Raw genomic sequence first — 13,988 nt, forward strand, 5'->3', positions numbered from 1 at the left:
TAATCCCTACTGTTGATTGAATTCTCTGGCACTGACAGTTTTGGAGGTGGGAGTCAGAAAAAACTAAGCGACAGGAAGCATTGAAGTCATCCATTTCCTTATTCGTGTTCACACAGAGCAAAACTGCCCAGAGGATTATGGAAAGCTACTATGTTCACTGGAAAGAAGAGTGACTGCAAGAAACAATCCTTGAACTTCACCTAATCTTAATGAGAAAATAAAAGCAAGAGGCTTACTTCCACCACTTTATTTTGAAAATTCAATTAGTGATTTAACATTATGGTTCTTTTTTTGTACAGGTAATAGATGAGGTCTGGAGCTGCCACAACACCTGCCAAGACAACCACAACAGCCATAGTTTTAAAAGCAACATATCCAGCAGTCCTGTGCCCTTTAGAATATACAACATCTGGAAAAGAAGCAGACATTCAAGTCTTAAGGTCATGTTTAAGTCATAGGCATAAGTTAAAGCTGAAGCTTTACATATGAGGGCTCCCCAGATAGGGAGTGAAATTAACTCTCAAAGGACTCATTTGGGAAGCTTGCAATAGGGTATAGCCTTAACCCCTTGGGCCAACCTCCTCCTCTCCCTGTTCCATACCCACTATTGTCCCACTTCCCATTTGCTTTTACTGACCTAAAATCAATTGGCTGATATCTGGAAAGAAGCTTATATTGCCAGCCTGCTGTCTTACACATCATCCTAGCACCAACAGAAATGCTCAGCTCTCTCAAGTATGCGACCTCTTGCAGGCTATTACTTAGGGATTTAGGAAAGCTTAATTTCAAACTCTAGACCTAAAATTAAGACCACCTGAGATGAAGATATGGGATATTAACAGGAACAAATTAAGTTTGGCAGGAGCAAGGCACATTCCTTCTGACCTATTAGTCCTACATCTAGAAACTTAATCTTGGAGTTCTTGTATAGGAGGCAAACATTTAAGAGGCTTCCAATTTGGCATTAATGACAAAACTGGAAGTAACCTAGTTGGAATTCTATTTAGCTATTTACACTGAGGTAGGTCTCTGTACAGGTATAAGATATAATTTTAAAAGGCAGTTATAGAACTGAAGGTAGAATATACAAATACCACTTGTGTTAATGGGGGATTTGGAGAAGGGTACACAGGAGACTTAGCAGAAGCTCTCCCTGGGAAGAGAGACTGTCTTTTCTTGTTCAGGTTTACAATGAGCATATGTTATTTATGCATAATTAAATTTGACATAAATCCATAAGCTTGAAACCAGGAAGGTTTTGAATCCATACCTCTGCCTGAAGAGCCATCTGACAACAGGAGGATAGGTCCTGGCAGACTTAGTACTTTTTCCTCTTCTTCAGTGGCCCCTGTGGCTGGAGACAGAGACAGATAAAGAGTTGGAGCTCTGAAATAGTGAGTGGTGACTGGTAAGAGGTGTGTCCATGGAGTTTCTAGAGCAGATCTCCATGGCATCCCTGCTCTTCTGTGCAGTTTGCCTGCCTTTACAGAACAGGCCAAACACCTTACTGTAAAGGCAAGATGGATTCTCAAAGAATTTTAAGCTCATAGTTTACCTAGACTCTGGAAGAGTAATCTTTTAGAGTCACATATGCAAAAGATCAAACTTGTCTATAGGATTGCTCAAGAGTCTGCCCATCTCAGATTTATACAGGTAAGGTAGACTGGACTAAGGTTTCTTGGGCTCTTGGGACTAGAAGAAGAACTAAGCACTCTTTCTTCTTTAAATTCTGAAAGGATGAAGTTTGTTTTGAGTAAATTGACAGTAATGAGGACTTGATATTTTTACCTCGCCTGCTTCTGGATGACACAGGGCACATCACAGAACACAGAGGGGAGTTGGGCAAAAGCTGATTGCAGATGAAGGCATGGCAGTGAAAGTGGACCTGGAAGTAGAGGGAGAGTCAGGTAGGGTTGGTGCCCTGACAGGCAGCCTGTCCCAGGTGACTTGTTAATTACTCACCAGGCTGGAGAGCATTTGGGCCACTGATGTAAAGGCAAAGGTCTTCACATCAAACCTCTGGTAGTGATTAGGATAGGTCACAGAGGAGCCAGCTGGATGGAAGGTGGTTCTGTGGTTGTCCAGGTTGTATTCACAGCTAAGAGGCACGTACCAGGGAGGACATCAGCCACATTTACCTGAGTCTAACTCAGTGTTTGCCCAAATTCAGTTACATGTAGCACCTTCAGGACTATTGCTGTACCTTCCACCTGTACCTTTTACTTAATATATTTCTGACTTGTCCTATCCACAATATCCATGGAGCCATAAGTTGTACATGCAACACCATTAAAGTTGTATTGATACAATTTAAATGCCTATTTGTTTGCCAGCTAAACTCAACAAGAGCTACAAGTTTTGCATGTGTCTTCATATGACACAGGCTTAATTCTTTTACTATTGTGAGTACTTGTTATGTCCCAGGCAGCTATGGTAGTATATGCCAGTGACCAAAAAAAAAAAAAAAAAAAGGAAAGTCCTATCATTTTATAATTTAGATGATAGCAGGGAGTGAAAGCTATAAAAAAGTAATATGTTATGTGGTAAGTGCCAAGCAAAGAAGAGTTAGACCAGGGTATGGGAGCAGGAGGGTCTCCTTCATGGAGGAGGGGACACTTAAATAGGGTTGGAGTGTAGGAATGAGCTGCACGGATGCACTGGCTACACATGGTCCTTGGTCAGAATTGTACCTAGAGTCTAAGAGCTTAACAACAAATGACAACAGCTTCAAAAAAAGGAAGGTGCAGTTCTATCTAGGTACAGACCTGAGCAGGCAGAGCACAAGTCATAACTTCAGAGCATTGTGGTGTTCAGGTCTAGAGCTAAATGGACATTCAAATTACATCATTTTATTAAATAATACTTTGGGATAGTTATTTAAGCAGAAAGCTTGGATTTCTTCTTCATAAAGTTAGTGAGCTAGCATCTCACAAAGCAATTAGATTCAAACAATGCATGTAAAATGCAAAGCACCAGGCACATGGTAGGTGTTCAGTAACTAGATAGGAACTGGAGATCTATTTTCTCTCCAGATAAAAGAGTATTAGGGACAGACATTTTGGGGAAAGATTCTATTCCTTTAGATTCAGGGATAATAGAAAGTATGGTTACTTTATTAGATCAAGGACTGATTACTGAGAAAGCAGGACAAAAATCAGGGCCTTTGTGATGTAGTGTTCCTCTGAAATCCAAGAAGATTTATTCTCTCTTCTCTGGCGGTTTAACGAATCAGCTAGGATTCCTTATGTGTGGGGAATACCTACCCATTCACGACAATATTCCACCGGGGGAGAGAGGTTGGGTCCGCAGTGGGTGTTGCCCAGCAGTCATCTACAATCAGCTTGATGTTGGGGTCAGTCCTGTTTAAGACACTCACTTCCAGATAAATTGGTTGGTGGAGGTATCTCACCACAGGGTAGTCCTTGTCCCCATAAGGTTGCAGGTAGGACTTATCTGAAATGGAATAGAAACCTCTTCAGTACTCAAGTAGTTGCAATGGGAGCTTAAGTATCATGACTACTACATTTGTCTGGTGGCATCAGATTCGTAAAGAGTTCTGGAAATATTTAAGCAGATTTCTCAAGTTATAATGTCTCACCTGGGAAGGACTGTAGGATCAAGGCAAGTGGACCCGGCTTCACTAATGCCACTGGAGGGGAATGACTTTTGATACTGGTATTTGTTAACACATCATCCATGCTGTAATAGCACTTCACTGTCATTCTGTAAGAGTTGTTGGGGGTGGGGGTACAAAGAATTTTAGGTTAAAAAAACTGTTTGAATTTAATCTGGAGCTTAAAAAGTCAACTAGCAATTGTATCACACCTGAATTCACCATCTCTGGCAATTGTGCTTGGAGGAAGGTCTGCCCAGAGAGCATGTATTTCGTTTTCATAGATGAGTTTGTCATTCTTGAACTGAAAGTTAGAGAAAAGCTAGAAAGAGTGTTTACCAGTTATCTCAAAGACAAGTCTTAACCTCTTGCTGTCTGCTCATACTAACCTGATGTCTTGTTCCACATCCGTGCAGGGGTATGTGAAACCATACTAGCCCCTCAGACGGAGTTGTAAAGGTAGGCTGGCAGGATGAGTCCCCCACCCTGAGGGTATCCAGATTGAGAGCTGGTCTTGTCTGATGGCTATGGACTTTGACATCAATAAACCCATCCTGAGTACACAGCTCACCTGTAATTAGTTAGACGCCATGTGAATGTTGTCACCTGTCGACCTTGAAGTATGATGAAGGAAACATTTGGGTTTTCATCAGGAGGCACCAGAATATGTCTTAAGTCTTTGGGAAAAATACCTTGATAAGTAGCTTGGGTTACAAGGGGAGACCCCAGGGTGCCCGGACAGCAGTGAAGCTACTCTGTATGAACAGAGGGATGTTTCATCCACAGGAAGAAGGAGCAGGAGACATGGAAAGAAGCACCATGTAGACTAAGAGACCCATGAGAAAACCCTAATTTAAGAGTCAGTTCATTTGTGGCTTAAAGTGTAGTGCCTTATGTCCTTATGTCTCTTCTTCCAAAACTTACAAATCCTGAGGGGTTTGGGAGAAGTTGAGGCAGGAACTAATTTTGCCTATTTGGTTTAACCTGATAAGATCAGTGAGTAACAGAAGCACGGGGTGGAGGCAATACCGAATGACAGAAAATACTCCATATTTTTGAGGAATCGGCAAAAGTTCAGGGAAAATCTTTTAAATTTTTAGAATCCCTCTAGTAGAGGTTGAAGGTAATTTTATTTAGATAACAGGCTCAGGCTCCTAATACAAAAATGTATCCTGGTTACTTAAACAGCTGTAGTGGGATCTACCTATATACATATTTTGGAAATATCTTAGAGTCCAATCATAGCAGCTAGACTGATATCTCTGACCTAATCAGTCTTTCATTTCCATGAGTATGAACAATACAGAGTCTGAACTTCCATGTACTTTTTTCCCCATGTGTACAAGAAGGGCTACAGAAGAATTATAGAATGTGAAAGCCATTTTTTTTTAAAAAAAGGTCTTTACCTATAGAAACTGGTGACTCACAGAGACACTCAGGATAAACCACTATGGATACTATCTCCCGTTGGAAGTAAAAGGTTAGCTTGAGTGAAGATAAGTAGAACTGATAGGGCAGACATTTTTCTGACAACTGAAATGAGAGAAGAATGTCAGTTAGCAGCCACAGCCCCTCCAGTTGGGCCCTGAGCAGTCATGAAGGCAGGAAGGAAGTACATTGACTACCTGTAGGGCATACTGCAGACAGTTTCCTTTTAAGTCAGAACAAGAGAGAGACCCTATCACTTCTGCACAGCAGAATGCTTCCCTTCCAGGAAAGTTATTGCTTTAAACTCATGCTCTTAGGTAACAAGCACCACAAGCTTGAATTAACAGATCAAATTTCAAAGAACTGAGTATCCTGCCAAGCCAGGTCTGAGTGAAAAGAGCTCTACAATGTTATGTTATTGCAACATAGACACCCACACACCGACATGATTATACTCTGGGGCCCTGGCAGTGGCATCAGTCAAGACTGAATTCTCTGAGGACAGTTTGGGACCCTTTTGTTTGGGTCAAGCTGTCCTGTTTTTTAATAAGGCATAAGACATTCATCATTAGAAACTTGGAAGTGGTTTGTATTATTTAATGAGCTGAGAAAAACTAAAGAAGACTTCCATTGTGGAGGTTAAAGAGGTTTGGTGTTCACAAATGAATTTCAGTTACTGGAGAATTCACTTATGCACAGTGATCCAATGAGGCCTTCGAGAGTCTGAACCTGTTACACTGGAAGCTGTAATTTGTGGACAAGTCATCAGCTGTGACAGGGTCACCTATAAGGTTGTGCTTCAAGTCACACTTTCTAGGCTCAGTGATCGATAATGGAACCTACTTTCATTTCAAGAAGAGTTTTGCTGAAGTGCAGTCTCAGACCATTTGTTGCTTCTGTATCAATCCCGTGCTTATGCATCTCATTTATGGCAATGTTTCTATTTCCAAAGCTCACGGATTTTAACTTCCCAGGAAATTCTGGTATGGTGAGAGTCATGTGTGTGTTATTACAGGTCACAGGACCTGGAAGGAATGATGGACAGGATGTCCATGATCAGCTTTGATTAAGCGCCCCCTCCACCCCGCAAATGTCTTCCACAACTGGAGTTACCCCTTCCTAGGGCCTTACCTGATATACAAGTCACTTGTGATGATAAAATGGTCTTCTGTCCAAAATTTACATAGATAAGCTTCAGAGGTACTGTGTAGAGATGACTATTACCTTGCTGGGTGGTGGGGAGACAACATTTTCAAAGACATTGGTTTAATTGAATTTCTATTTCAATTAATAGAAATTCTAGAAGCTCTCTTACAACAATGCTAGAAGAATAGTTTAGGCAAGCATATACTCAGGTATTGGGCACTATTTTGACCCAAGAATAATTTAGGCATTTTGTCCCATGGTTGTACTGCCGGGTGCTTTAGTTTTAAAGTTTTGTACTTTGAATATCTGGCAAGCTAGAGTTTTCTACTGATGTGGCCTGCAGCAGATCATTTATAGAGAGATATGAGCAAAAACTGTTCTCATTTTATGACTATTTTATGGTATTGTAATTCAGAGAGAATCTTTACAAGACTTGGGACTATTCTTTTTAAAATGGCTGACATTTGAGAGCACTTAGGTGCCAAGACCTGTTCTAAGTACTTTGACACATTAACTTATTTAACATACAGTCTTGATTTTTGGCTCCAAAAGCACTGATACCTATTATAAGACACAATATAGAACAATGATAACAAAAATAGAACACCTCAATTTATAGATTTGAGCAGTAGTGTCACTCTGCATTATATGTTAGATTTAGATCTGTGGGGAAGAGGGAGGAGAGACTGAAGTAAGGACCATCTCTTTTGTTCACATTGTGTCTTTAGTACTCAGTGAAGTGTTGGCACATGGTAAGCTTGCAGTTACCTGTTGAATGAGTTGTAGTCTCAATGACTAAAGACATGGTTGAGATCATGCTTGGATTTAAAAATATTGGTCTGTGCCTGGGTGGTGGTACAAAGAGACTTACCGTGTAGTGAGTCACTCCAGTGGCATTGAATGACACTTGTATAGTAATCTTATAGCTGTCAATCAGGACATTATATCCTTGTGCCATGGCCTCCAGAAAGGTCAGAGTTAGGGCTCTTGCACCGTCACCAATCTCAATCCTCCATTCCATCTGATGTTGGAGATCCTAAAGTCAATATTTTCATTTAGAGGGCCGGCTATTGTCCAATAGAAGACTATTGTCATTTAATACTTTAATCAGGATTGAAGTTATGTTACCTTTAATATAGAAAAAGAAGTTACTTAGGTCTGTAAATTAAAAAAAATTACTTTCATACCATGTTTTCATCAGCCATGCCAGGAACAGCCTGAAAGGTAAACTGGAAGGGAAGAAAATTTGTGATATGAGACTTTGATTTGGAAGACAGTTTCTGAATTGTGTCACCTGACAGTATGTGGAAGACACCTAGAACAGCTCCGTGTAGTTCCTACACCAAGAAGCCTCATTATGGGATGTGGTAAGAGAAGCACAGGACCAGACACAAATCCCAGCTGTGCCCTTAGACATCATCTTGCCTCTGAGAGCTTCTAGTACCAGAAGGCATCTGGAAGATCTATGCTACCCTCCAATTGTAAGTTCAAAAACTAGGTTTTTACCATTGTTGCTATAATAAAGTATGAATATTTCTTGAATCTTTCCATTGTCTCTATTAGCTATGTTAGACTATAAAATCCATGATTGTGTGATTGGGCTGTTTTGCTCATTTACTGTGTCCTATCATCTGGCATAGGGCCTGGCACATGATGGATATTCATTTTGTCAAAAGATTATTAATGTGATTGTAGCTACCAATTAAATCCTTTCTATTGCCAGGTACAGTGTGCTAAGCAGTGTATATACCCTCTCAGTCAATTTTTAGAGACACCCTATAAGGAAATTGTTATTTTCTCCCACTTTGGGCTTAGAAACAAAAACTTGGTGTGCTTAGGTTATCAATTCAAAGCCACATAGTTCCTAGCCCAACTCTGTCGGGACTGTCCCATTTCCCCTGCATTAGCCATAGGAGAAGTAGTCAGCCTGCTTCACTCACAGACATGAAATCCTTCATGCACAGTGTGGATCCTGGGTGCTCATGGGCTCCTCCTGCTTGCACAGCTGGACAACTAATCTGATACGTGAAAGCTTTGCGTCTTACAGCAGCACTGTTGTCCATGACTCTGATCATCATCTGGTGCTGACCAAGCTGAATGCAAATGGCATAGTAAGAACAGGAAGTGCTGGGACCTCAGTGGGAAAGGTGATTCCAGAATACCATCTGACCCTGCTGAGTGCAACACTCTTAAAGTTACCCATGCTGCAGGTTTTGGAAGGTTCCTCATTCCTATACCAAGAGACCAGTTAGCTAGCCCTTTAAAATATCCCAGGAAAAGGAACCTTGTTTATCAGATACATTGTCAGAGAACAGTTGCTTGAACTTCAGGGATTGGAGTTCAGTTTATATTTTCTTCTTAGACTTACCCTATGTCAGAGTATCATGCTCCTCGCTGGTTTGAGGCCTCTACCAAGTCATTCTGATACACTTAGCATCAGTGCAGCAGCCACAGTACTGGGAGAGCCATATGTGAACATTTCCCCTGCCTTAGGGAACTCAGTCCAAAGTAGGGTCAGACAACCTTTTTCTGTTGATGTTAGTATACGTTTTACACTTTGTAAGCCATATATAATTTCAAAAATGTATTTTTAAAAAGTCTTTATAAACATAAAAGTCATTCTTAGCTCAAGGACCAACACACACACGCCTTGGGCTGGAGGTGATCACCCACACATTGTATTTGCAGAGCCCTGGTCTAAAGGACCGCAGCTCTAAACTTTCTGAAGCTGGGAAGCAAAAAATGTCATTGCTGGGGCTCTCTACTGTGGAATCAGATGAAGTGGCCTGTTAGACATGCAGATTTCTATGGTGTATCCTGGACCTAAGTCACCAACTAAATGAGGTAAGTCTATACTTTCCAAGTTCCCTGGGTGGTTCTTTTCATACTAAAGCTTGAGAATTCCTTTTGCTGCTCCTATCAACCTTGATTGGGCAATCCTGTTGCTTAGCCATAGAGAAAGCCCTATTGCTCAGCTGCACTTGCTTTTCAACACCTGCTTTTACAGCATAGAGGTTCTTTATCATCACCAAAATAGCCTCTCATTTCCCCTGGGGGTTACACATCAAACTAGCTCATGTTTGAGAATTTGTTGTATCCTTTATCTGCATTATATCATTAATTTTCAGACACCATGTAGAAATGGTACCCTAACCCCCATTTTCCAATGGGCAAGCAGAGGCTTAGAGAGGTAAACTAACTTGCCCAAGGTCACACATAAATAGTGGCAGAGCCAGGACACAAGCCAAAGGCCTCAATTCTGATATTTCTCAACCTCAGCATTATTGGCATTTCAGGCCTAATAATTCTGTGTTATGGGGGGTAAACCTGGTTCACCCTGTTCAATGTAAGGTAATTAGCAGGATCCTTTGCTTGTACCCACTAGATGCCAGTACCAGCTTTCCCCCTCTCCAGTTTTAATAACCAAGAATGTCTAAAAAAAATGTCCCTAAACATTGCCAAAAGTCCTCTGGGGAGACAAAAAATGTCACCCCTGATTGAGAACCACTGTTCTACCCCAAAGCCTATATCCTTAACTACTAGGGTAGTGTTAGTAACTACTACATTACTACTTCCCAAATCATTCCTCAAGCAATTACTTACCACTGTCCTGGTACAGGTCTCATATGGAGCCAACAGGGTGAGCTTTTCTGGGTCAAGGACATAAGTGCAATTCAGCATTTCAAGACCAAAGGGATCTACAGAAGCCAGAGCAATTTAGACAGAGGATGGTCAAGAAGTACATTTCAGTGACAGCCAACCAAAGCTACATAGCCAATACTGCCAATCCATTTCTAAGGCAGCTGTTTTAATTACTTCACTTTCTATTGTCCCATCTGGGTGATATAACCCAAGCTTTGAGAGATGCTGTGATTTGCAGGTAAAAATTCTCCAGGAGGTTCTGAGATAAGAGAAAGACAAGGTCTTCTTCTCTTGATGACATCATGCAAATCAGGGGTCCCTGTGGCATCATGGGAACTAGATGTCAGTTGCTCCAGAGTTTGTGTACCCTGCTTACCAGAAAAATGGGGCTGGCCTCAAGCCAGGAACTTTTTGCTAAGTAAGATTAAGATAAGACTATATACATTACCTACCTATCACAGATGCACACCATTTATTGATGCCAAGATTGTTTAAAAACTCCACTATCATTCTATCTTCATGGCAAGTGACAGTACCTGGAAAGCAAAGAAAGCATTTGGGGCCTCTGAATTATAGGAGGCATGATTTCCACAGGACTGTATGGAGGGATCTCTCCTCTCCAACAGGCATCAAGAAGGATGCCAGTTGGAAGAGGCAAAGCTAGTCCCCTACCCTCATGGAGTTCATAAATTAGTGGGGAAGACATAACTACAATCCGAGATACCAAGCACTGTAAGGAAGGTGTTAATTAAGTACTCAGGACTTTCTAAAGCACTCGAGGAATAAGCCTGAGTTTGTTAGTGTGTATGGGAACCAGACTGGAACCTTAACAATGATGCTGATGGAATTGGAGGTAGTAGTTCTTTGACACTTTTTTAAGGCTAAATTCTGACTATAATCTGCCACTCTGCATTCTCTAACCTAGGTAAAAGTTTCTAAAAACTCCTCATTTCAAGTGGAACAGCTCTGATTTTGTTATGTTGTTTTCCTTAGGCATGAAGACTACTGCTCTCACAGAGGAGCTCTTAGTGTTGTGGCGTGTGTTCTTTGGATGCCACAAAGCTTGAGGCAACGAAGAAATAAGCAGTGCAAATGTGTTTGCAAGCTCCTTCACTTATGTACAAAGCCATAGTAAGCAGTGGAAAAATCTAGTGACTTGCTCAATGTAAGAAAGGGGGTGATGGAGATTGTCTGACCCATGTTTGTGTCTCCTGGCCATTTAGCCACCCTACCTCCAACCTGCTTGAGAGATGCTAAGGGCATTTCCCCCATTCAAGAGGCATACCTGAGAAGGCAGAAATCCCCAACTGAGTAACATCTATTGAGTTCACTGAAGACACAAGGGATAACAATAGAGAAAGGGACCTGTAGGTGCTAGAAGGGAATGAAAGAGAGAGTTAAGGAATGAACTTGACCAGACAAGGCCATTGTGTCCCCTCCATCTACCCCAAGAATTACTCACCTCCAATCTGTCCTGAACCAGCCTGAGCAACTCCCACCACCTACTCTTTGCCAGTACTCCATGGCCAAAAGCACTGCCAAATCAACCAGGTAGAGGGGTGAACTGCTCTGTGCTTTTAGAACAGGAAGCTGGGTAAGACCTTGCCTACTCCCCATTGGAGACACCTGAATCTTCTCCAGCCCTCCCAGCTGAGAAGAGGGATTTGGGGAAGGAGAGGCTTTCTAAAAGGCCTGAAACAAGCAGAGTCCTGCCATCCTGACATTTGTCTTTGGGTATTCCACCAGCTGCTCTGCAGGCCAGCCTCAAAATCAGAGTTTCCTGAAATGATCTCCAGGTGAATGAAACACTGGGAAAAATTATAGCATCTTTTGGACAAAGTATTTATAACTCCAACATAAAGCGAAAGAAGGTGATGGGCTTTGTTGAGGAAAGAACATCTCATTTTCTCATTACCTTTATTAAGTAGCAAACCTTTCCTTTCAGTAACCCCTAGTCTCCAGGCTCTTGTGGACATCAATGTGCAAGGAAGAACTAGCTTTACAAAATGGATGAAGCATTATTTCCCCCAATTATAAATTTTAAACTTACTGCAAAAAAAATTGCAGACAATTACACTCAGATAGAGAGAAAAAGAAAAAGTTACTCATAATCTTGCGACTGCTACTATTTAGGTATGTAACTTTATGGACTTTCTACAAACACCATACCCACTTAAAACAACATCCAAAACCTAGGATTGAAGTTTAAACTTTTTTGTAAACTTCTCTTACTACCTTACATGTCATAGACATTTTCCATATACACATAAAGATGTCCACTATCATTTTAAGTTTGCATAGTATTCAATGTCTAGATAAAGCAGTGTTTAACTGTTCCCTAATGATGGACAGTAGGGTGGCTTCCAGTTTTTCATCATTACAAATAATGGTATAATAGATATTCTTGTACATCTCCCTGGTTCCTCAGAAAATAATTCCTGGAGGTAGAAAATCTGGGTCAAAGGGAGTAGTGATCTAAATAAGAATATCATAGTGTATAGCAATCAGGAGAGTACAGATGAGGAAACTGAGGCAAAGGAACTTGCCAGATTTTGACTGCTGACTATCAGGGCTGGGTTGAGAACTCAGATTATCTGAGAACAAATCAACATATCTTTTCAGCATCTTTCATTGCATTTTGAGACACCTAGATCTCTGTAACACATGTTCCATAACAGGTGAAATATGCTCAAATTCTGTGTGGGGGTGGTATTTGCAATTATTGATTTATGTGTTGTGTTTGTGGTGTATCTTGGGGAGTTATCTCCACCCCTTGTTACAGGTGTCTGAAGTAGGTTGAGTAGTGTTTCCCAACTTCCTTGATCAAAAGGATTATGTGGGGTTCCCATTTATATCACAAATGCCTGGGTCCCACCCAAAAGTTGAAGCAGGCACTCCAGGGGCGGGGCCTTGAGGTAATGTATAGTCAGCAAGTACTACAGGTGAGTCTTATGATCAGGAAAATTGGGGAAATACCTGGAGGAGGGAGGAAAGAAAATAAGTGGTTTCCAGTGGTTAGCCTCTTTATGGGAACTGATTGGTTTAATCCCAGCAGAACTGGGAAGAGGGAGCAAAATCCAGGATAAACAGGTTTGGGGGTTAGAGAGGATGAGAGGATTTAGATTCTGAGAAGCAGCAACAAAGGAATAGTCATTCCTCCTAAGTCTATTTTGCAAAAGTTGATAGGTACCTTTTCTACAAATGTGAGGCTAATTTGCTACCACAATGGTTAAAACTATGATGAGAATACAGAGAAAGGAATTTGGAAGCAAGACTCAGAAACACCTGTTAAGAAGATGGTCAGAGAGATAACAGGGTAATGTGTGGCTTTTCCTTCCCGGGTCCCACCCTCAGACTCACTGCAAGACTTTTCTCCAGAGTGTGGGTCTTGCCCTGGAAAGGACAGCTCAGGTCAGAGCACCAAAAGCAGGCTTCTGGGAGGCTAAGGGGTAGCACAAAAGCCCTGACAAGAAGCATGGAGAAAAGGGGGTCCACTGGGGGGAGCTAGTGAAGGTGGTGAGTGTGCCAAGCTTAATTTCACTTGCCACCTGACCCAGACCATGCTGTGATTGGGACAGTACTGACCAAGTGGCACCAGGCCTCATAAGAACCAATCCTGCACAAGTGCACTAGGATACAAATGGGTGCAGGGCAGCCAACTGTAAGAATGAGGAAGATATGGCTGTTCCGTAATAAGACAGTGTCTCATATCATAGTCAGGAAAACTAAAATCTTTACAGAAATGATATAAATCCTTAATGTTTTGCTAAATAAACAGTGGGATCTAGTTCAAATGTGGGCTTTCCACATTCTTTTCCATGAGCTTTTGTAAGTTTGCTAATTTATGACAACAAGGTGTTTCCTCTCCTCTCTGGGGATGTTCTGGTCTCTCCCTGAGTGTCATGAGGCCGATTCTCAGTTACTAACCACCAGGTATTTCTTGAAGGTAGATTTAGGTTGTTATACGTAAAGCAACACAGAGTTGTTTCCTCATTGGTACAGGTGCACTCCTTATTTCTGAAATTCTGTTCTTATAAACAACTGTTTATCATTCCTAAATTTCAAGCCTGTTGTTTTATTTTTTTCACAATTGTGAACATATTAAGTGAATACAACCTAAATGTCTTCTTCAGGAGATGGTTAGGTAATCTGTGAACTA

At 41.3% G+C, this 13,988-nt stretch overlaps 1 protein-coding gene across 1 annotated transcript; it reads right to left on the reverse strand.

Moving 5' to 3' along the window:
- Positions 1 to 263: 263 nt before the first annotated feature.
- ZP2 (zona pellucida glycoprotein 2) lies at positions 264 to 11,353 on the reverse strand. The gene is made up of 18 exons (XM_024560571.2): positions 11,292 to 11,353; positions 11,115 to 11,203; positions 10,282 to 10,365; positions 9,791 to 9,885; positions 8,128 to 8,280; positions 7,375 to 7,416; positions 7,059 to 7,208; positions 6,173 to 6,269; positions 5,885 to 6,066; positions 5,020 to 5,146; positions 4,003 to 4,190; positions 3,826 to 3,917; positions 3,599 to 3,723; positions 3,264 to 3,453; positions 1,963 to 2,098; positions 1,789 to 1,885; positions 1,271 to 1,354; positions 264 to 409 (listed from the first exon to the last, which is right to left on the reverse strand). Exons 1-18 carry the CDS (start codon positions 11,351 to 11,353, stop codon positions 264 to 266), a joined length of 2,139 nt encoding a protein of 712 aa, XP_024416339.2.
- Between the last annotated feature and the right edge of the window lie 2,635 nt (positions 11,354 to 13,988).

This window comes from Desmodus rotundus, chromosome 1, assembly GCF_022682495.2.
Source record: "Desmodus rotundus isolate HL8 chromosome 1, HLdesRot8A.1, whole genome shotgun sequence".
Lineage (NCBI taxonomy): Eukaryota > Metazoa > Chordata > Mammalia > Chiroptera > Phyllostomidae > Desmodus > Desmodus rotundus.

Coding starts and splice junctions, on each gene's coding strand:
- ZP2 (XM_024560571.2), bottom strand. CDS start 11,353: ATGGAGTACTGGCAAAGAGTAGGTGGTGGGAGTTGCTCAGGCTGGTTC. Junction 8,281..9,790: donor AGACCTGTACCAGGACAGTG/GTAAGTAATTGC, acceptor ATTTGCATTCAG/CTTGGTCAGCACCAGATGAT. Junction 3,724..3,825: donor GCCAGAGATGGTGAATTCAG/GTGTGATACAAT, acceptor CAACTCTTACAG/AATGACAGTGAAGTGCTATT.